This window comes from Trichogramma pretiosum, unplaced genomic scaffold (genome assembly GCF_000599845.2).
Source record: "Trichogramma pretiosum strain Unisexual culture from Peru unplaced genomic scaffold, Tpre_2.0 scaffold1, whole genome shotgun sequence".
Lineage (NCBI taxonomy): Eukaryota > Metazoa > Arthropoda > Insecta > Hymenoptera > Trichogrammatidae > Trichogramma > Trichogramma pretiosum.
In genome coordinates, this window is record NW_019641703.1 from 340,065 (window position 1) to 361,839 (window position 21,775).

The 21,775-nt window shown below is 40.0% G+C and overlaps 2 protein-coding genes across 2 annotated transcripts; one reads left to right on the plus strand and one right to left on the minus strand.

Annotated features, from left to right (window-relative positions):
* The first annotated feature begins 1,109 nt into the window (after positions 1-1,109).
* LOC106654962 (chymotrypsin-1) lies at positions 1,110-2,585 on the plus strand. The gene is made up of 5 exons (XM_014375135.2): positions 1,110-1,202; positions 1,510-1,657; positions 1,737-1,992; positions 2,081-2,221; positions 2,309-2,585. The coding sequence occupies exons 1-5, from the start codon at positions 1,151-1,153 to the stop codon at positions 2,459-2,461; spliced, it is 750 nt and encodes a 249-aa protein (XP_014230621.1). The 5' UTR covers positions 1,110-1,150; the 3' UTR covers positions 2,462-2,585.
* A 70-nt stretch (positions 2,586-2,655) lies between these two features.
* On the minus strand, positions 2,656-10,845 carry LOC106653053 (keratin, type I cytoskeletal 10-like). Its single transcript, XM_023462826.1, has 7 exons — positions 10,758-10,845; positions 9,649-9,843; positions 7,108-7,221; positions 6,245-6,545; positions 5,895-6,175; positions 3,420-3,593; positions 2,656-3,350 (listed from the first exon to the last, which is right to left on the minus strand). The coding sequence occupies exons 2-7, from the start codon at positions 9,754-9,756 to the stop codon at positions 3,213-3,215; spliced, it is 1,116 nt and encodes a 371-aa protein (XP_023318594.1). The 5' UTR covers positions 9,757-9,843; positions 10,758-10,845; the 3' UTR covers positions 2,656-3,212.
* Positions 10,846-21,775: the final 10,930 nt, after the last annotated feature.

The following is a 21,775-nucleotide window of genomic DNA, read 5'->3' on the forward strand; positions in this document are numbered from 1 at the left end:
TTGCAAACTAAGAAGATCATTTCATCGGTAATATGGGTTATGCTATATGACTCCGCAAGGTCGCTCACGTGCGTGTGCGAATACATGCGTATGTGAGTGTGCGCGAGCGCGCGCGCGATTTTTTTTTTTTTTCTTCTTCTTCTTCATGCCGAAGCGGCTTTTGCGAAATAGCCGCTGACCGTCGTCGTCGTGGTCGACGACGAGCATTCGTGAAACGATTATTGCGCTACCGCCAATGACGTACATGTGTATTCATGTAATATGCATATAGGTATTTGCGCGAACTTATACGTGTTATTATAACATATATAATTGGGAGCAAGTATGGGGATTTTCATTTTTTACGTATGTTACCGATCTTTGATAAAAATGAAGCATACCGATTTCTGCACGTGCGACATTTTTTTGAAGAATAAAAAAGAAAACTATTTGATAGTGATAAAATAGAAAAATGCAGCCTTACAAGTCGATGCTCGTGCGTATGAAATGCAATTTCTATCGAGACTCAAAGATTAAATCTCTAATTGCCTTGTCGTTTAGTGTTATCATTGACAAATGACACGTGCAGTGTTAGAACTTTAATTGAAACCCAAGTTCATTTATAATTGTAGGGTCAAAGTGTAGTCAATATGCGCAGTAAAAAATTATGATAACTTCAAGATTGAGCTTTTTGGCTCAATTACGGCGCCGAATATGTCGCCAATACGATCCCGAGCGATCGATTTTGATAATCACGAAACCAAAACGTGACCGACTGCACTTTATATCGTCGTCTATGATACTCATCAGCTATCTAAACTCCTATTGATAATCGAGTGAAATGCAATCAGAATTTCGTCTTGTCATGATTTATTACAAGGATCTGCGGAATACGGTAAGCCCCGAACACGTACTGCATGTATCGAATTTTTAATCGATGAGTGTCGCCTCCGCATGCCTTGAAATTTCAATTGATCGGTCTGCTGCGTAATATTATTGATACTATCGTGATATTGTTTGCAAATACAAAAAAAATGTTGATTTCAGTCGTTATCAGTGGTCTCGGGGGAATCGCGGCTCTTCAAATGCTATATAAAAGCCGTGGCGATTTGTTAGTTTACATTCTCACCTCAGTGTAAACACAAATACTGTACAAAGTGCGAATTGCAAAATGAAGCTCTTCGTGGTGGCTATTTTATTGTGCGTTGCCGTGGCCGTTAAAGGTAAGCTTTTTTTGTGTTTAATAAGAAATTATTTTTCAGAAGAGAAAGTATCGGTTTTGGAGAACACAATTGTTGTTGTTAACAGCATATTCGTTAATAACTAATAAATTATGTTATTAACAGGGTAATTTATTAATAATAAATCTTTGAATAAATTATAACGTTAATTTTGCCGGTCAAAATCAATAAATCTTCTTTTATTACTAACTTGCTTGTGAGCGATGACAACATATTTATAGTACGACCTGACTACGACATATTTTATTTAAAAAAAGTCTCATATAAATTTTCGTCAATTACATGACAGCACGACCATCGAGAGTCATCGGTGGTCAAGATGCGCCCGACGGTAAATATCCTTACCAAGTTTCGCTGAGACGAGGCACTTTCCATACTTGTGGCGGCTCGATCATCAACAAGAGATGGGTTCTCACAGCTGCTCATTGCGTTCAAGGGTAATTTAAAAAAAATTCACTAAATAAAATGTTTCAAATTGTGAACTTTCTGCATTAAACAAATACGAATTGTGTGTAGTCTGGATCACAACGCACTGAATATCGTGGCCGGCACCAACCTAATCGAAGGTGGCGAGGAGCAGACCTACAAGTCCCAGTACATCGTCTATCACGATGGCTTTGACATGTGGGAACTGCAAAACGACGTCGCCCTGATACGCGTCAGCAAAGACATCGTCTTCAACGATAAGGTGCAGCCGATCAAACTTTCCACTAAATCTGAAAAGGATGAAAAGAGCGTCGACGTTGTTCTGACCGGATGGGGCTCAACTTTCGTGAGTACCAATGAGTTTTTTAATTAAAAAAATCGAAAATTATTGAAATAATATTGTCAACTACAAAATTGATATGTTTAATATATAGCTCGGTGGAAGTGCGCCCAACAATTTACAAGAGATCAATCTGAAAGTGATTGACAACAAAAAGTGTGCCAAGGAAATGGGCTTCAACATCACAAAATCGCACATTTGCACCTTGACTAAATCCGGCGAAGGAGCATGTCATGTAAGTGTTAACCATTAAAGCGTAAATTCTTGTCGCAATACTTGATCAAGGCAGATCAATCTAACAATGGATTTCTGACTTTTCTAGGGTGATTCTGGTGGTCCTCTGGTAGCCGACGGAATTCAAGTAGGCATCGTTTCGTTCGGTCGTCCGTGCGCCGTTGGCAAACCCGACGTTTTCACGCGGGTGGGAACTTTCCATGATTGGATCGAGAAGCAACAATTGCAATTTTCAAGTTAAATATATTGAATATGCTTTTGTACATTCAAAATCGTGAACATAGGCGGATGATTATCGCAAGATATGTACATATGAATATATTGTAAAATTCAGCAAATTTTCTTATTAAAAAGTTTAAAACTTATTACCCGTTTGATTTATTTTAAATCTGCTATACATCATGCGAAATTGACCTGTGCCTAATTCATCGGTGAATTATCGTGATATCAATATATTATATTCAGTACTATCAGTAAAAATCGGTCAAATTCCCATTTATCGTTTCTAAAAAAAGACACGGATATTAACAAAGCGGCAATCGAACTCCGGACACATAATGCATCAAAATGTTATTATTTTATTATCTTGCGAATTCTTTTCTTAAAACGAATACACATTGAACTCGAGTAATACACACGTATCAAAGTAACAATAATACTCAAGACAGCTACTACGTCGTACAAAAATTTGAACTTCACATAAATGCAATCACATACTCGTTTTAATACCTACACCTATACAATAATTTACAATCGATTACAAAAATTACCCATGTTAATCGAGTAGATACGAACAAATTTTTTACATGAATAATTTATGCTTTGGCACATTTAATTCTGCTTCGGTTCTAACATCGCGAAGATCTTAGAATAAGATTTGTGACTCTTATTCGTTAGTTTTCATAATGTAATTTCTAAATGGCCTTAGGTTATTTTCAATACTTATAGTAATATTGCGTCAATTAGTTAAAATTGTTAATTATAGTTAGAAATTATCTTCGTAATTTGCTTTTCTTCGAATCTTTAACTTGTGTATTTTTTTGGTCGGACGGAAGACCGCTTATGGTGAAGATCCCTCTGAAAAATGGCTTAAATAATTCTAAGATAGTCGCCGTTCTTTTAGCTGAATTCTGTAAAAAAAAAAGAAATATAACTGACAAAATGTTCTAGAAATTTGACGTAATTGGACTATGACTTACCATGATTACGCTACCGACAATTTTACTGATATCAGTCACGATTCCGAATCCTTGGCCAAAAAGTTCTGGTGGAAGATCGAGTGATACCTTTTCCCTGTCAAATTCTGGAATCTTTTCCGTGGTAGTCGTTGGTTTGGCACGTGCTTTCTGAACTTTTTGAGTTTTTCGAGGTTTCTTTTTTAACAAGACATGGAATCAAAATAATTTGGTTACTTATGGTCGCTTAGTTATAATAATTTACATAAAAATATCTCTTGCATTTCTATATCGTCGATTATGGTGGCTTTTCAACTATTTCGATTATTTTAAATTATTTAGGGGCTGTGATTGTATGTGAAAAATAAGAAAACAACAAATTGAATTTCAACGAGTGCCGTCGTTTTTTTTTAATTCGACCAATTGCATTAAACTATTACAAAAATTATTCAAATCTCTTAACAGATCATGGCAAGACTATCCATTCCATTTTTTGATAGCTGCACTAATAAGCGAAAAAGTATCCCGATGCTGCCCTTTTGACAGCTAAATGTTTGCGAACAAATTTTTGCCAAATTAACGTACAACTTTTTTGACGTTGACAATCATTTTATTCTTAACGATAAAAAACCATTGCGTTTCTTCTTTCGGCCAAAGATCATGAGTTATTTACATGCTCGATTCGGTAACAATCGTCCATTCAAATCTGTGCTTTCGCCTTCGATATTTACAACGCATCACAAATTACGATATGGTAAAAAAGACACGTATACAAACACACACATTACGAAGACACAAACAGTTAAACATTCAACACTATAAATCAAAAATATATAAAAGAGAAGACCTTAATAAACAATATATAATAATATTAATGTCACAATCGTGTATTTAACATTATGGCCACAGTAAAACATTTTGATTATCCATTTATTTATGAGATACAATAGGTGTATTGTCTGCCTCGTCATCTCGGGTAGTCTAGGAGAGGTGCATTCCAAAAATTCGAGCTTATCCGCACGCGCACATAATTGACTTTTAGTTGCAGAGTTCTCGAAGCTTAATCAGCGCCGAATTCTCATACCGTAGGAGTTACTCATACCGTAGGTGTGGTAGTAACGCTGGTAAGGCTGATGCAGAGGTGGTGAATACGCATACTGAATATTATTCAAAAATATAAGTCTCGATTTCATTTAAAAAGTGTAAAAAATGTCAATCGGTGAATAAAAGGTGCGGATTTCAAACATTACTACAGGTGCGTATCACATGCAAACATTTTATTTTTTTTTAATTTCTGTTTCTATATACACAGCTCTCCTTTATGTACATAACAAATTTGATTGTTGCATTATAACACTCATTTTCGACGATTTTGACTTTTAATTTTAATTTTATTTTTAAGATCAATCGGCATCATTGGTCACGTGCAAATTGATTTTTATCATCTCTTCGTGAGGCAAAAGTCAAAGCCATCGAGCGTGCAGATTAACAAACAAAACCTCATTCTTTCAATCTTTTGTTAAATGCAACTATGTAGTGACCATTTTTTTCGTATTACAGAGTGAATTAATACATTTAAAGTGAGTTATTGTCAGCATCGGGACACTTGAAGGTTTTTTTTAACATGGTAAACAAAAGAGAAAAAAAATTTAACCATCAAAAAGTTACACGATACATGTACTAAAAGCGAATACACATCTTACTTGTTAAAACCGGTATCAAATATTATAATGTAGGTTTTACGTATACCCATGCAATATGTATGCTCATCTATTTGGAACTAAGAATTCTACTCGAGTCAGTGTAGAGTATGATGCAATCAAATTGGTATAATGGGGAGATAAGTGACGCAAGGGTAGTAAGTATTATTAAGTCTACATTACGTTACATGGCAATATAGGGTTTCCTTTTAAATATCAAAATTAAAGTTTTGTTAACTAAATTTGTTACATTTTTTTGTTTGTTTCAAATTACTTGAGTTAAACGATGTCAAATTTTGTTATTAATACAATTAATATCCTTCGTGCAGTTGATTAATTTTGTTTTTTTTCGTGCTTAAAATTTCATTCGTTAAATTTGATGTACAGAAATCGGATGAAGCATTGATTTTTCAAAAATTAGAAAAAAACATGTCATCTGATTTTTTTTAATGGAAATTAGATGAAACATGTACATGCAGAAAATTGTAAAAAAATCAACTTTCGTGACCTTCTACGAAGTATTTAGTCGACTGAATTATCAACGAATCATATTTTAAGAAAAAAAAATCCTACTATACTTAAAACCTTACCCTATATCGTTCATCGTCGCTCTGTGAAATCAACCCATTCTAAAAAGTCCAGCTAAAGTCAACAAAAAAAATTCCACAGAGCAAGTCCGAACCAACGCGCGCGCGGGGTGCATCGGTAATCAATGCTTCATTGTCTTACTACAACATACACTTTTCCATCAATCGAAGCGTTTTATTTTTAAATCATTTTTTGTTTGTTTTTTTGCTCAAAATTTTGCTTTTTTTCCTACCCCGGCACCGGCCGCTGGATATCCCGAATCGTTGCTGCTGCTCGCGTCGTCCTCGGGTATGGTCGGGAAGTCGACCTCCTCGTCGTCGGTCGCGGCGTCGCCGCCGTTACCGCTGAGATTTCCACTGAGACTGCTGAGACTGGCGAGACCGCCACCACCGTTGCCGCCGCCGCTACCGCCGCTGAGGCTGCCGACGATACCGGTCAGGAAGCTGCCGCTGTTGCTGCCACCGCCGCCGTTTTCGCCGTCCTCGCCGCCACCTAAAAGTACGGTATGATATTGCAATAAAAAGAAATAAAAAGGCGAAAATTTCAACACGATCTAAATACCGGAAGACGAGCCAAGAACACCACTGGACAAGCCACCGGACAGCGAGCTCAATGGGGCGAATTTCGAGGCCACCGCGCCGAAGATACCCTGCTTGGCGCTCGACAGGAAGGTCGAGCCCGCGTTGATCAGGGGCCCGATGCCACCCGCGGAGGCTCGCGCTTTCTGGGCGAGGAACTTGCTGATGAACTCGCTGGTGGCGGACTTGTCGGGATCGATCTCGTAGATGAGATTCTTGGCTTTGTTGCTGTCGTCGAGGGTCGACAGCGACTTGGTGCCGGCGTCAAGCAGAGCGTCGATTTTCTGCAATATAATTTCAAAATGTTAATTCCTGATTAACGAGCCTAATTAATTTTTTTAAATATCATGAACATTTCTCTGAATCGAGTTCGAACTCGTGCACGTACTCGTGTAGTAGATAAACGAACGCGACAAGAGTGTCGAAATACTTCATAGGCCGTATAGTTGCATATTTAAGTAAATAGTATAATTTATGAATATTTAAAATCGAGTTATTTCGAAAACTTGCGCGCGCGCGACATGCAGTTTTTTACTCATATATAGTGCCGGGCACTACTAAATGAGTTTATATTCTATATATCGTAAGAGGCACGAGCTCGCACATGCACGCATTATATACGTATATATACGCGTCGCTGGTTTAGTAGAAAGCTCGAGAGAGAGAGACTGAACCTTGGACATTTTTTTCCGTTACAAGGCGTATTAAATGTACATTGAAAGAAAGAGCTTGTAATGTATTATCTCAGAATTACGTCAAGGGCTACATCAATTCGCGATGCAATTGTTTCTTTTCTCTTTACTTTTGTAATGAATTTTGTAATAATGAAAAAAATGTGATAATTACCCCGAAAACAAAGTTCATGAGTCCGTTGGCGGCTCCGAGCTTGATGGCGCCGATTTTCCTCTTGGTTCTGACGTTGGTAGCGCCGCTATCGTCTTCGCTCTGTGAAGGAGAAACCTGAGACGACATTAATCAGGTTGTTTTTTAATGATTCCTCTTAGAGTATAAAAAATTAATTAATAAAGAAATAAAATAAAATAATTATGGTTAATAGATCTTATACTCCCGAAGCCGCATTTAGCAATCTATCAATTTAGTAGCCCCAAATGATGCGTATTCAACACGTGTGCTGTCTCCGTCCTATTTAGTCAATCTTCTATTATCATCGTCTGAGTAGCAAAGAATTACACATTTTGGTATCACTCGTTGGCTTTTCTTTTTATTTTTCCGTCTCTCTATAGCTCTTTGTGCGTATAACCAGTGTCAGTATAATATGTAGTCGGCTATTACAGAGTTGACAGTCGCCTTGTCATCGTCGGTGCATGAGATTGCAAAATCATCAAATCGTAAAGTTTCACGTTGACGTCTTCATCGGTCGTTTACTCATACATTTTTTTCTCCTCCTCTCTTTCTCTCTTTTCCCGTACATATGTACAGTACATATACGAATTTACATGCACTGCGAACATTTAATCTTGGCAAAAAAATCTTTGAGGACAGCGCTTGAGGCTAATCCTGCATTTATAACGAGCTCTAGCTTGACCGTTTTTTCTTTTTTATAATTATATTCTAGAACGTGCTAGATAAAAAAAAAGAGTCGAGGATGAGGGAAATTTTTCAAAAGAGTCCTCGCGATTTTACGTGGAAGGATTGCATTATAATAATAAATGCGAATGCAATTCGTTGGCATTTTTTAGCGCTACACTAATTATTGACCTGATTTCAAAGTCAAGTATACGAGCGATAATGACAGGGGTGTCAAGCCGCCGGTGAACGCAATTGCGTCGATTAGCGCGGCAAAACGTTATCTTTATTGAATGTTCGCCATAACGAAAAGTGCCGCCTATTCGTATATTCGAGAGTCCTGGCGAAAAACTCGCATACTTGGGCGGCTACACAAACTTGTGTGCATGCGTGTACACATGTGATTCAAAGCTAAAAAATTATAGGTATTACAAAACTTTAACGGCGTTGCGTCACGCCCGATTTAATATATATATATGAACGAGTAATTCGATTTCCAGATCGAGCAATTAATATAAACGAGGACAAAGAAAAATGGGAAAAAAATAAAACATGCCCGTGGGCGATAAAGGAGCGACTTGACGCTCGAGAGAAGAGGAGGAAGACCGAGGTATTTCGGCTATTGACATTAAACAAGGTATTGAAAATTCGATCAAAGATGTGTTGCCGCGTAAGTAATGAAAAATTAATATTTCATACAATATATTTTAGCATTGAAAGAGAATGCGAGGTGCTAAAAGCTTGAAAAAATGATTCCTAGGAACGTTCGGCTCGCAGCGTAGAGTATGCTTCGAGCAAAGCTCTACGATTATCACACGTTAAAACTTGTCTTTTTTGCGTAACGATCGTGCAGCAGCAGCAGGACGTCGTCGTTGTCTCAAGGACCAATTGATATTCTCAATTTTCTCGGGACGAATCGTCGATGTAAATAACAATAATAGATAGGCAGCAAACCGCGAAGAAAGTGCAATTAATAAAAAAAGCCGCGGACGGATTCAATGGGCTGATAGCATAGTCCATAGTTCTTCATCACTGCACACAGTGCGTTTTAAACAACGACCCACGTGGTTTTTTAACGACGACGACGTCGACTACCGTGCAGCACGTATACAGTCTCGCTGGACCGCACACACACACATACACGCGTGCGAATATATACTTACTTTCACTCGCGAGCTCTCTTATCTCACTTACGCGCGGCCAAAAGAGAGTATTTATATATGTGTACGCGCACACAAGCATACATGTAATATACTCTTCTCTCCTTCCGTCCGGATTTTCAAACCTCTCTGCGCGCTGAACGTGTATTATAACGCGGACACGACGACGACGTGAACGAATGCGCGTAACGTTGAAAGTCGCGAGTTTTGCGAAAAATTTTGTACATATAGACAGATTTATATTTTATATACATACATACATCGCATGCGAGATCAACATTTAGGTCTATAACACATATTTGCCATTCGGAATATAGAAAAAAAAAATTGGGTAACCGAGAGAATCTTTATTTTATGCTTGGTGGACTTGTCTATCCGCCGTCTGCTTAAATTCACATGTATAATATACTTATATACATAAAAAATGGAAATTGCTTCCAGACTTACTAAAGATATATTAATTCGCTGTGTGTCGTACATACGAAACCAGTTGTAACAACGAATAAAAATATATTTATGTGAGCACGTGAAAAAAAGTAAAAAAGTCGTGCCTTATATTTCATTGCGTCTATCATCAAAAATCCGTTATATTTGTTGAAAAGCCACCATGTCACCGATTTATATTCATTTGTTTGTTTGTTTCTTCTAATTATATACAGTCCTGATTGAACCAAAAAAAATAATAATAATAAAGACTCACCTCGTTCAGGGGGCTGAGTTCGTCGCTGAGCTCATTTTTCGTGGCCGGCGCCGCGAGCACCGCCAGCAGCACTCCCGACAGCAGAAGAAAGTATATGCCTATCCTCATTTTGATTGTGTCTGTGTGTGGTTTTCTTTGCTATTTATATATTATAAGTGTACGCCGGCTATATAATGAACGATCCGCGATTAAAATCTGCAAATGAAAAAGGACATGAATTAACGATTTCTATTTTGTTGTGTCTATATTTGTTTCTGAGGTTAAAAAGCACTCGACTGGATAATAAAGCTGTATAAGCGATGAGTAGCGGTCGAGTAAGCGAGAGAGCGAGAGATCCGATTGTTTACCGATCAACTGGGTTAATGACAAAAGGCCGCTCGTAGACACGAGTAGATGGATCTATTGGTCTATTGCACAAACTCATATACGCGCCACGCGTCTTCGCTTACATAAATCGATAGAATCTCTCGAGTCTATTTTATATTATACACCGTTTATAATGCGTGAGCTTTTTCACTATGCGAAGGATATTATAGACGAAAATCGTGATGAAAATTTTCCAACGATCGGCTAATATGTATTTGGTAATAGTACGGCGCTCGTTGCCAAGTTAAACTCGATTTCGCGTTGCCGACCGAGAGAGAGAGGGAGGGAGGGTTAATACGAGTTTGCATAATACGATAGATTTTTCGTTCATTCTCGAAGCCGCGAGGTTGTCAGATTGTGAGAGTAAGAGAGCGAGAGAGACAGAGACCTTATTAGCTTTATGAAGAATGACGCTCCAATTCGATCGGTGGCTACTCGAAAATCGCCTCGGCTCCCGGTAAAAGTCCGTTTTTATTACATAAGACCTTTTGAAAGTGTCTCTCGGTCTGTCTCTCGTGCGTGCTCGCGGCAAAAGTATATACAAAAATCCAACCGATCGCGAAATTGAGTATGTATCGATTTATCTGTGATAACCGGTATGCATTTAACACGTACAACTCGTTGTCTAGGCGCGATAAGATCGGATAAGAAAGAGAGAAAAATAGGAAAAATTAACACCAAAAGTTAACTAACGGAAAAAGTATGTAGAAAGCAATGATGAAAAATAAAACACAGAGACTTACACTATGGGCGTTATGATATCCAAACGGGCGTGTTGGAGTTACATGCACGCGCGCACTCACCGTGTGTGTATACGCGGTAGCAGACAGACAGACACAGAAACGATACGCGCGCGCGCACATGCACACGGCAGCGCGACGACGACACACGCAGTCAGACACTCGCACTCACATTCACACATACAAGCACACGTGGACAGGCAGCAGCAGCAGCAGCAGCAGCAGCAGGTGAAAGAGATCGAGCTCGGCAAATGAGAGAAGCTTATATATATATTAAAAGCAGAGAGAGAAATGGATAAGACGGCGTAAAGAGTATGTAGTATGCGGCAAAAGATAGATGTTAACCTCACGGAGTACGAGGCTCGTTTGAGGAGATCCAGCGAAGGTGGTACCCAAGTCTTACCGGAGGAGATCGAGAAGCGGGGCCTGCTACGCGGCTCTCCTATACCCCTTCACGCATTATAACGCGCGCCGCGCAGCACACGAGCCGAGCCGCGCGTCGGCGCTTGCTTGCCCCGACGATACCGATCCTATACGAGTGTGTGTGCGTGTACTTACACACTTGCGCGTAGGTAGACGTCAGAAGTGAGAGAGGAATCGAGCAACTTGCGCGGCGCGTATACGTACTCGTGCGAAGCTGCCTACTGCCAAGTGCACGCCCCTCTCTCGCGCCAAATTGATGATTTTTTTTTCCTTTATTTTTTTGTTGCCACCACACCATCGTCGTTATTATTGTTGTTATTATTTTACCATCGACGCGATCCTGCACATCGTCCTTGGAGGCCTCGCGAATGCGCGCGTGTGTGCGCCGCCTCGATATTGTGTCACACGGTGCATTACCGAGTCCGAGCTGCAGTATATATAATGCAGGGGTAGCGCCGCTCGCAGTGTGACACGCCGCAACGGGTAGCAAATCTTTCTTTCATTTTTTGCCCCGCTGATAGGCGCGCGCTTAGAGAGATGCACGTACGTACGCGTATTGCTAAAACGCACACACAACTGGTATGCTCGTGTGTGCTTGCATTGCGGCTGCCGATCATGCAAATGCCTTAACGATGAATTATGATGACTGGATATGCGAAATGTACCTTAGGTGCGATTGCCGTGTTTGCGCGCGATGTTGCAAAGGAATAAATGTCGTCTTAGTTTTTTTGCTGCTGCTACTGCGATCGATTGGTGAAATTCTTCTGACGAGATGCGATGGAAATTTATGATTGATGAAAAAAACATTTTTGTAATCCGAGAGATCAGAAAAACTTCGTCAACGATTTGAATGGAAGCTCTTATTCATATTTTTAATTTTTTTCGTTAATTGGCGTAAACAAAACGTGCATTTTTTTATTAATTGTCAAGCCGCGCAAACCTTCGTTAAAGCATTCAAAAACCAGTTTTCAATTAGGAAATCTTAATCTTTGTGACTCCTTGATTATGCTAAAATTGCAAGCCAGGCATTAACGCCGTGGTTATATGGGTGCAATACGCAAATAACAACTGCGCGCCACGGCTTTTAAGCAACTATTTTTATAATATATATCGCACACACAGCGTAATGACCATTGGAGATCGCACGAGGTTGGTGCACATAAAATAACGCAATGAAAAAAATAAAGGCGTTCCAGGATACCTTTTTTTCGACACGAATTTGACAACAAAAAACGTTTACGACTCCGATTGATTTGAACCATAATAAATCGCCAAACGCCATGTATTCAATGAAATCCGGTTGATGTCAAAAGTACGGGTGTGCGCAGGTGTGCTGCAGCATCGATCGGGCGCATTATGTCGACGACGATTGTCAAGGTGAGAGGCAATTCGCGTAATCCACATTCTCTCTCGCGGGTGCCCTTTTTCGGCCTTAACATTTTCATTCAAGGATGAATGTAAACAAACGCTGCCGTGGAGCAGTGGACGTGTATATGATGAATTAAAGAGTCGAGCGCCGCAAAATACGTATAAATCTCAGCGTTGTAATAAGCAGCAGCGAGTGCAGCGTGCAATGGAATATATACTTTTGGCGAAAGTAGTTTTCCTTATTGTCGAAGACATTGACCTAAAGCAACAAAAATGCGCGCGCCCGCGTTGCAACTGAAGTGTCCCGCGGAGATCACCGTGGAATATTTCGTGCATGTTATTTATGCGATATCGATGGGAATAAACAAGGCGTATGCGAATTTCGGTTGGTTTGAATTTTAAATTTAAATGTCCTATAGATAAAAAATTTCGTAGAAGATTTGAAGTTACATCATATACTGGATGCAAATTTTGTTTTTTTTTTTCATCCTAAAAAATAAACAAAAAAACTGTCGTAATTCGGAAGATTATTTGATTTGTCGGCGATTTTTAATTAGCACATTATTTTTTTCGCCCAAGGTTGAAAGGTGAATGAATTTTGAGGAAAGTTAAAAATATCCTTGGCTAACGCGCGATGACTCTGGTAAAAAAAATCAAGCCATATCCCGAAGGATCGCCGTACTCTCTCTCCCTCTTTCTCTCTCGTATTATAGCCAAACGTAATCGAAAAAATAGCAGAAATGTTGTTATGCAGCTTACGTGAATACCGAAAACCTTTTCTGATTCGACCGTTCGTTGTGTAAAAAAAAAGTGAAGTTCGTTTCGCGCGTCGTTTACCCATAATTAAACTTTCCCTATTCATAATCATCGAGCATTGTTTGACGTGAAAGTATATACGAGAATCTTTAAACCGTCCATTTATAAGCCTACAGTGGATATAGGTATTAAGCACTGGCAAATAATTTTTATTTCTTTTTTTTTTTAATGAAAAGACAAATAATAGCTAATAATAATTGTCGTCCGCAAAAAAAATCGAATCGAACGTCGTCGAAATCATCGAACTAATATTTATAGAAAGTGAATTCGGTATACACTCGTCGAAAAAGAAAAAAAGTAAAAACAAAAATGATCACCTGTCAAGGTTAACCTCTGGTAGAGACTCGTGATCGTGTAACATCGCCGATTACACGATTACGTTGCGCAGGCAAAGTGTATGTTCGGTCGAACGGCGACAACAAATTTTTGCCAAAACTTTCGATCTAGTGTAGCAGTCTCTCGTCGTGGGATGAATTTTCATCGTTGTAGCAGTCCTCGTCGAGTACGTGTAACACTTTCGATATTTTATTGACAAAGAATCTCAAATTGTTTTTTTTATTTTGTTATTCTACTCAACTCGAACACGAGTTATTAAGTTCAAGCAAGACGTTGAGCTTTGTCGAAGATTTATCACTAAACCAAGGAAAACCATTTTTACTTTCACCCGGATTTTTTCAACGCGATTGGTTAACGCACGATTATAAACTTTTTTTCCAAATCGAGTTTTACGTGAAAGCTACGAGATGAAAAAAAAACAACTCAAAAACGCAGGACGATCGGACTTCCGAAACAACGGCCGATTCTTCACTAAATTTTATATGGCAACGAGTGCACCGATGATCGACTAACGAATCGACAATTGCGAATGCACCGCGCGCCGACGTCATAGGCTCGGGCGCGCGAAGAAGAAAGCGTTCCACGCGGGGAAATTTCGCGCGAGCTGCAGTTTTCGCTCAATTGTACGTAGGCATCCGACAGGTTTTTAAAAGGCTGTAGCGCGAATGAAAACAATCTTCTCTTTTGTAGGTAATATAGAACAATTTCGCCGTTGAATCGCAATAATTGAGCAGTACCATGTGAAGAAGCTTTTGAGAGCTAATAATGAAATCCCGTGCGCTGTAATTTGGGTTAGTAGTTGAGCGCGAGTCGTAAGAGTTTGTGTATTACGCCAATATTATATATGAATATATAAAAGATGTATATAAGAGTTATCGAAATTTGCCACGAGAAAGTCGCGACTTTTCCTAATTATCAAAACGATCGTTCGCGCGCGCGTATTACATATACCGGGGAAGGAAATTTTTTTTTAAAAAAATCGGTAAAATCGGTAGTGCCGATCTAGCAATTGCATCGATCGATAACTCGGGCGCGCGCCATTCATCAAGCTGATTACTTTTACACCTCGTTGAGGACTTTTTGCGCAAGTCGAGAGGCAGACTACACACATCTTCCGGGCCCCCCACCTCAGAGGTTGGAAAGTGTCATCGATTTTATAAAAAAAAAAAAAAACAACGATGGTGTGTGTTTATGTAACCTTTGTACATAAACGTTCGATGCTTCGCATTCGGATCTCTTTAGCTCGTGCGCCTTATATGAACGGCCCGATGTGTATAAAACTTACCGATGTGCGCCTGCCGATCTCTTCTATCGCGTACACATATATACCGATGTACGTGAACTTTCTCCGCTCTATGGCAAATATAAACTCATCACGTATTTGCCGCGAATGTGAGTGTGTTTAGTGTATACGTCTCGTGATATAAAGAGGCGGTACTACTACCGCTGCCGTGTCTGACGCACGATATGCAATGAGCCTTCGTACAATATTGAACGAGAGTCGCGTAAGCCTAGGTAGGCGTTTGCACGTTCAAGTTCCATTATATATATTTAGACGGCTGTATACTTTATTTTTACGTACGCGAGTTGGTTTTTAGAATCGTCGAACCGAACTCGTTATCGTAAACTTTTTTTTTTGCATAACGTTCTGCTCGCTTTTTTATTGTCCTGGAAATTGTTTACTCGCGCTGGATGTAACTGATATATGCTCGCGGTGAATTGCTCATTATTTTTTTTTCGCAGTGTCGAGGTTTGTAACTGTTAATCCTAAGAAAACGGATCGTTTAGATTTAATTGCGGATCCGTGATTTATAGACTTATCTAATTCAGTAGCTATTTTATACACTTTAGGTTTCAACAGACTTCCTAGAAAATATTATCGATATGAAAATGAAGTACATCTTTTAAACTTGATTAAAACTTAATTAAATTATTTTCTATTGAATCATGAGAACGGATAAAAGCTCTCGACTGAAATTTCTGCAGGTTCAATGAATCATCGATGTAATTTTAGGGGTTTTACCCCGAAGAGTTGCATAATTTATAAATTCAGCGACCGCAGTGACGCGCGCGCGTGTGCGTGTGCACGCATATGCAACAGGTGAGTGTCACATTATTAAGTGGTGGTTCATTCGAGTTGTATCCCGGATTTGCTTGGACAAAAGAGATTGTCTCGAAATACAGCGTCCGCTTGAATAATGCGCGCGAATTATAGATGGCGAAAATTCACGGCCATCCTGCGTGCTCCGCAGAACCGGATTAGCGCAAAGGATCGCGGCGTTATAACATTGTCCTGTAATTTGGTTGGTAGAAAGTAAAACACTTTAGGGGTCATACTTACAGCATACTCGCATATATGTGCGCTCACCGCTGCAACAAGGATCGCGGGGAAAACGATCGTCCTGCACCCGCTCGGGTTCTTGCGTCGATCGCGGTACGCGGGGCTAGCCCCACGATTTGCGCAACCAATCATACGCTAATGTCTGATGTGCGACATTTCTAACGTTGTGTAGCACAACACGTTTCGAAGCAATTCCTTGATTGGAATTTCAGAAGATAACAAATCTTATCTCGGCGTTTCGTAAAATTATAGTTCTATGCGCAATGGTTGTTGAAAAAAAGGAAAGGAAAATTAGTATAGAACTTATGCAAACTCGATCGATAGTCGAGTTTTTGCGCCCTTTCCTAGGTAATCGATCGGTAATAATTTATATCGAAGCCAACGTTTAATTCACGCACTCGCCGAAGCATACGTTCTTTTTTTTTTGCGCCAGTTCACTACCCGATTTCGATTAATTTCTTTCTAATGTCGCGTATTACTTATAATGCGTAAGTCGATAAATAAATATAAAGCTGCAGAACAAAAATGTCGCCTGGTATGTATGCGCACATGTACCTTTAATACATCTCGCGCGCGAGTTTTATAATTGCGCCGCATGTAAAGTACGAACAAAAAAACAACACCTGTAATCTCCTTCGGGGAAGTTTAGCAAGAGTTTATCACTCGTATAATTAGCCATGCACAAGTGTTATAAATATTTTTATTTAATGCTTAATAAAATAATCACGAAATATTTGCTCAACCATCACAGCTGCGCGTCTTTGAATATCATTTCATAAGTAAAACAAGAAAAAATAAGAAGGTTGCGTGGCATCGCTCACCCCGTGTCACACATCGCGCGTCAAACGCGTGCGGCAGCAGATTCATCTCATCGTCGTTAATGTCGCGCGGCTCGCGGGGATATGTATTGCAATTTATCCTTTGGCACATATAGGGAATGCGAGTAGAGGAGTGAGAGAGAGAGAGAGAAAGAAAAAAAACGAAGCAGCCTAGAGAGCTCATTAGCGCGCGTAACCGAGAGTTTAATACACACGAGATCGTGTTATGAAATTGGCCAAATCGTTAAAAGGAGGCATGCAAACGAGTTGAGCTTGTGTGTTTTTTGATAAAATTTACGATCGCGCAGTTGATGACCCGAGCGATGGAGGTTATTATACATGGAAAATTGCGAGACGGACACTGACATTGTTTTTTTTCTCAGCGCGTGTATGGAAAAATTCAAGCGTGATTCTCGCTCCTCGAAAATCACGTGTATTCGTTTCGCAAAATATAATATTATATTCATTGCGAGCCTTCAATGAAGATCTTACAATTCATAAAATCACATCGGCTCCGCCGATCGCTTACAAAACTCACGCGTATAATAACCCAGTCAATATTATAGACACACACGTTTCGTTTCGAAATTTCTCGAGAGACGATTAGTCCCGATTTTATTTAATAATTCTCACGCCGAATGTCAAAGGCTCGTTTGATAAATGAAAACGTTGGCGGCGTTACCCAACGAAGCGTTGGAAAATTCGCAGCGAGAGGAACGCGCGCGCATATTAAAAATCATTAAAAATAATAAAAATGCAATCTCGCGATGTAACAGCGACGATGAATCATCAAACACTGGTTGAAGTGACTCCCGGGTATATGAAATAATTTGGTCTATGTAACGCAAGATGTAACGCAGCACACAAGACAAGAGAACTTTGATCAATTGCACTGTGTGGCTTAGACGTACGTACCTTCGATCAATACTCTCGACTTCGCTTAATGATGAATGATCTTAAGCGTGAAAAGTGAAAAACAAAAAAAACCATCGAGTTGTTACTTGCGTCATGTTACATATTATATGGATAGATATATGTTTTATGAAGTGCACAAGAGCGTACGATTACGCGTTTACTTTTCATCTGCGCGAACAAAGATGATGTTTGACCGATGCTGGATTATTCACATGCGAACGCGGCATTCCGTGATAAGGAATCAATCTCGAAATCTTTTGTACATATCGAAGTATTCGAAGTTGCGAAGTCGATCCATTGGCAATGTCTTTAGCTCGGATAAACGTCGAACTTTTTAATGATGTATCTATGTTTGAATGATGGATCAAAAGACAGACACATCTCTCGCTGTGTTGAATACACGTCAAAAGTCATTAACACATATATTTTTTTCGCAGTCGAAACAACGACGTTATCGTACACGTGTGCTTCACGCGCGTAAAAATCCCGTGCTATTTCGCATCGAATAGATCACACCGCACACATAATTCATTGCGACGCGTCCAATTAGAAAATCTAATCTGCATTCGTTCGCGAGACAGACGGGGTGCGTATAATACGTACGCGTCTTATTTTTTTGCGACGAAAAATTTACGCCGACGGCGCGAAATTATATTTGTGCAGAGTGTGTCCGTCCGCTTCTCAGTCTGTGCGTTTTCACTTATAACATGAAGTATATATTGTACATTAGCTGCATTGCCGCCGCGAGAAACTACCTACACACATACACATCGTAACAGTGAAAACTTCTAATTTAGCCGCGAGTAATGCGCGCGCAAGCGCAAGTACACGTTTTATGAAATATATAAAGAAAAAGTGTGTACGAAGGCGAGTAGGTAGATGTAGTAGCCACTAAGATGGTGATGTTTTCAATAAATTTGCGGAGATGACTGGCGCGAGCTAGTGTAACGTTTATGCGCGAATTTTCACATATTACCACCGACGTAACTTGCCACTCCAACTTCATTAATGTTCATGTAATTAGTAATTTATTATAAGACATTCAACATGAATTATGTGTCTGTGTATACAAAATATAATTCGATACAATAGTACATAAATTTTTTAAATAAATAAATGAATACATAAGCCTGGAAAGAAGAAAAATAATGCAAAGATATGGTTAATTCAAACGAGGAAAAAGTTGGCGATGTAAAAAATTATTGGCTGCGTATACGGTGCGCGCGGGGTTTTTTTTAATACTATTTTGCCGAGCTGTTACACACCGCACACGTAAAAAGTCGCTCATGCAAAATGTATTTTTTAATATCATACATTTATTACTCACAAGTACATTGTCTGTAATGTAATAATATCATATGTGTGTGCATAAACGCGCGGCGACGCATTTCTCCCCGGAACACATAATGCGCCGTCGCATATAACGCGAGTTTTTTCGTTGCATACAATTGATTATGCGTTTGCAAAATTAATACCTATGAAGCGCAAGTACCCGCACACATACACACACATATTATGCGCGTCTAAATCAATTGAATTTGGATGTATTTTCACTTTTTTTTATTTCTCACACATATTATTATATACTTATCGGTACGGGACGCACGAAAGGGAAGCGACTTATATCGTGTTTTGATTTTGACTATGTGTTCACCGTGTACGTGTGTGTATACGTGTGTAATGATACACTTAAATAGAGCCGCTCGCGAACATTCATGTAACGCGAAATGAAAAAAAAAGAGAAGAAAAATATTGTGAAAGTTACAGTATATAAGGACTGTGGCTAGTAAAATTGAGACTTGGCCGCCGATGCGAGGCTCGATTGTCAATTCGATTAATTGAACGCGGTGTCGTGCGAACAACATCATTTTATTTTGGTCCCGAGATTGATTGCGATGAAATATTTTTTTGGAATTATTTTGTATTTATTTAATAACCAAGGTAAACGTGTATAAAAGTGTATGCTATAGCGGAGCAATGTAAGGATGTACTTTTATTTTCACCGGCGATGACGCGCGGTCGTCGAGAAGGAAAATAAAAAAACAGCGATTACAAATCAATACGGAAATCGATATCGCGAAAATAAAAAATAAATCTCTTGCTTCAGTCTGAAATTATTTCAACCTGTGTTTGTTGACGTACGCGTATGTGTAACTAGCTTAGCCGAAATTTTGCGGCGCCTGATAATTCTGATTGTTGATCGTCGGGGCTCCGTAATGCGTGGCTGGCGGCCCGTAGCCGTAACCCTGCATCGCGGGCGGACTCGAGCTGCCAGAGGCCGAGCCGGCGGCCGACTGCTGCGACGAGGCGCCCGCCGACGCCGTCGACGTGCTCAGGATGGCCGAGAAGAGATTGATGCTGCCCGAGAGCAGCTCCTTGATGGACTTGCCGAGCAGATCGAACGGGCTCACTCTCGGGGGCTTTTTATGTAAAAAAAAAAGTACAGTGAAATTTTTTTCGATGTATTTTGCTGAATCTTGCACGATTTTTTGTAACTTACTCCGTACGCGCCGTAATGATGATCCTCCGCCGACTCGTAACTGTCGTGATGATTCGGGTACCTGTTTGGCGGCCGATAACTATTATGGTAATTATGGTTGTTGTTGTTGTTGTTGTTGTGACTGTAATTCGTCGCAGGCGGCTTGTGCTTATTTTTCTGATTCGATTCGGCGGGCGTCTCGGCGTGCGTCGCCTGAGGCCTGTACTGCGTCGCTTGCGGCCGGAAAAAGCTCGACTTGTTCGGCTTCTTGCCCCCCGTGGACGACGACGGTCGCTTGCTCGGAGCCTGAAAACTCGCTGGCCTGCCGGGTGGCGGCGGATTCAGGAAATTGGCGAAATTCGCTTGGGCCGGTGCAGCGGGTGGCGCGCCGTACGCCGGTGCCGGTGGACCGTACGCGTAGCCGGGATGATCGCCACCGGTGCTGCTTCCACCGCTGAGACCCGTGCTGAGACCCGACGAGGTACCCACCACTACCTGACTCACGATCTTACCGACGTCGATGTTCGAGTCCGGACCGCTGAGTTCCTGTGAACATTTTTCGACGCGCAGAAAAAAGTTACAAAGAAAAAAACATTAATTCGAATGAATTATTTTTCGCCGTACCTTGCTCAGGATGGGGAGTACACTTGACACTATTCCGGTGATGATCGACATACCATCCATTTCCTAAAGAATAAAAAGTCACTCGTTTCAAATATTTCGATTCGTTTGATTCTTTTTTTTTAACGATACTTGCCTCGGCGGAATACCTCGATAACGAGCCGAGAATTTTTCCGAGTGCTATTCCATTTGGGCCGTTCTACAATGAAACAATGTTCGTGGTTTTTTTTTAAAAGAGACTAAAACAGAAGAAATTCCAACAGTTTTGATATAACTCACTCCACTGAGCGTTGAGGACAGAGGACCAACGAGAGGACCAGATAAGGGTCCAATAAAAGGACCTATCAGCTGAATGAGAGGTCCTAGAAGGGCTCCAATGTCGCTACCCATGCCGTCTTTACCCTGTTATCATTTTTCATTTTTATTTAATAAAACTTGTCAAAAGCCATAAAGTTAAAATCGACAGTAATACACACCACAGATACAGTTTGAAGTACGGGTAGCAGCACACCTACGATATCCGGTCCTTCACCAGTTTCCGGATCCACCTAAAGTTCGACAAGAATTAATTATATAAAAAATTAAATACAAAGAAATAATTTTTCACTATTATAATACTCGCCTCGGAAATACCTTGTAGCAAAGGCACGGCAGCAGCTAAAAATTCTGCTAAATCTGTTTCTGATTCGGGCTGAAAAAAATTTAAAAAACGATTGGTAAAATTTTAAACTTTTCTATAGTAGATGTACTGATCGAAACTTACGTCACTGATATCCTCCAAAATAGGAATGACTAGTGGAATAAGATCCTCGAGCGATCCCAGCGAGCCCTCGTCATCGTCCTAAAATTGCATATAAAAGTACAAAAAATTCATACTCGGACGAATCGTCGAAATTTGAGATTC

Excerpts from the sequence above, each read along its gene's own strand:
- LOC106653053 (XM_023462826.1), bottom strand. The coding sequence starts at position 9,756 with ATGAGGATAGGCATATACTTTCTTCTGCTGTCGGGAGTGCTGCTGGCG. Across the intron at positions 6,546-7,107 it reads TCATGAACTTTGTTTTCGGG|AAAATCGACGCTCTGCTTGA; the intron begins GTAATTATCACA and ends ATTATATTGCAG. Across the intron at positions 3,351-3,419 it reads TTGTCGGTAGCGTAATCATG|AATTCAGCTAAAAGAACGGC; the intron begins GTAAGTCATAGT and ends TTTTTTTTACAG.
- LOC106654962 (XM_014375135.2), top strand. The coding sequence starts at position 1,151 with ATGAAGCTCTTCGTGGTGGCTATTTTATTGTGCGTTGCCGTGGCCGTT. Across the intron at positions 1,993-2,080 it reads CCGGATGGGGCTCAACTTTC|CTCGGTGGAAGTGCGCCCAA; the intron begins GTGAGTACCAAT and ends TTTAATATATAG. Across the intron at positions 2,222-2,308 it reads CCGGCGAAGGAGCATGTCAT|GGTGATTCTGGTGGTCCTCT; the intron begins GTAAGTGTTAAC and ends TGACTTTTCTAG.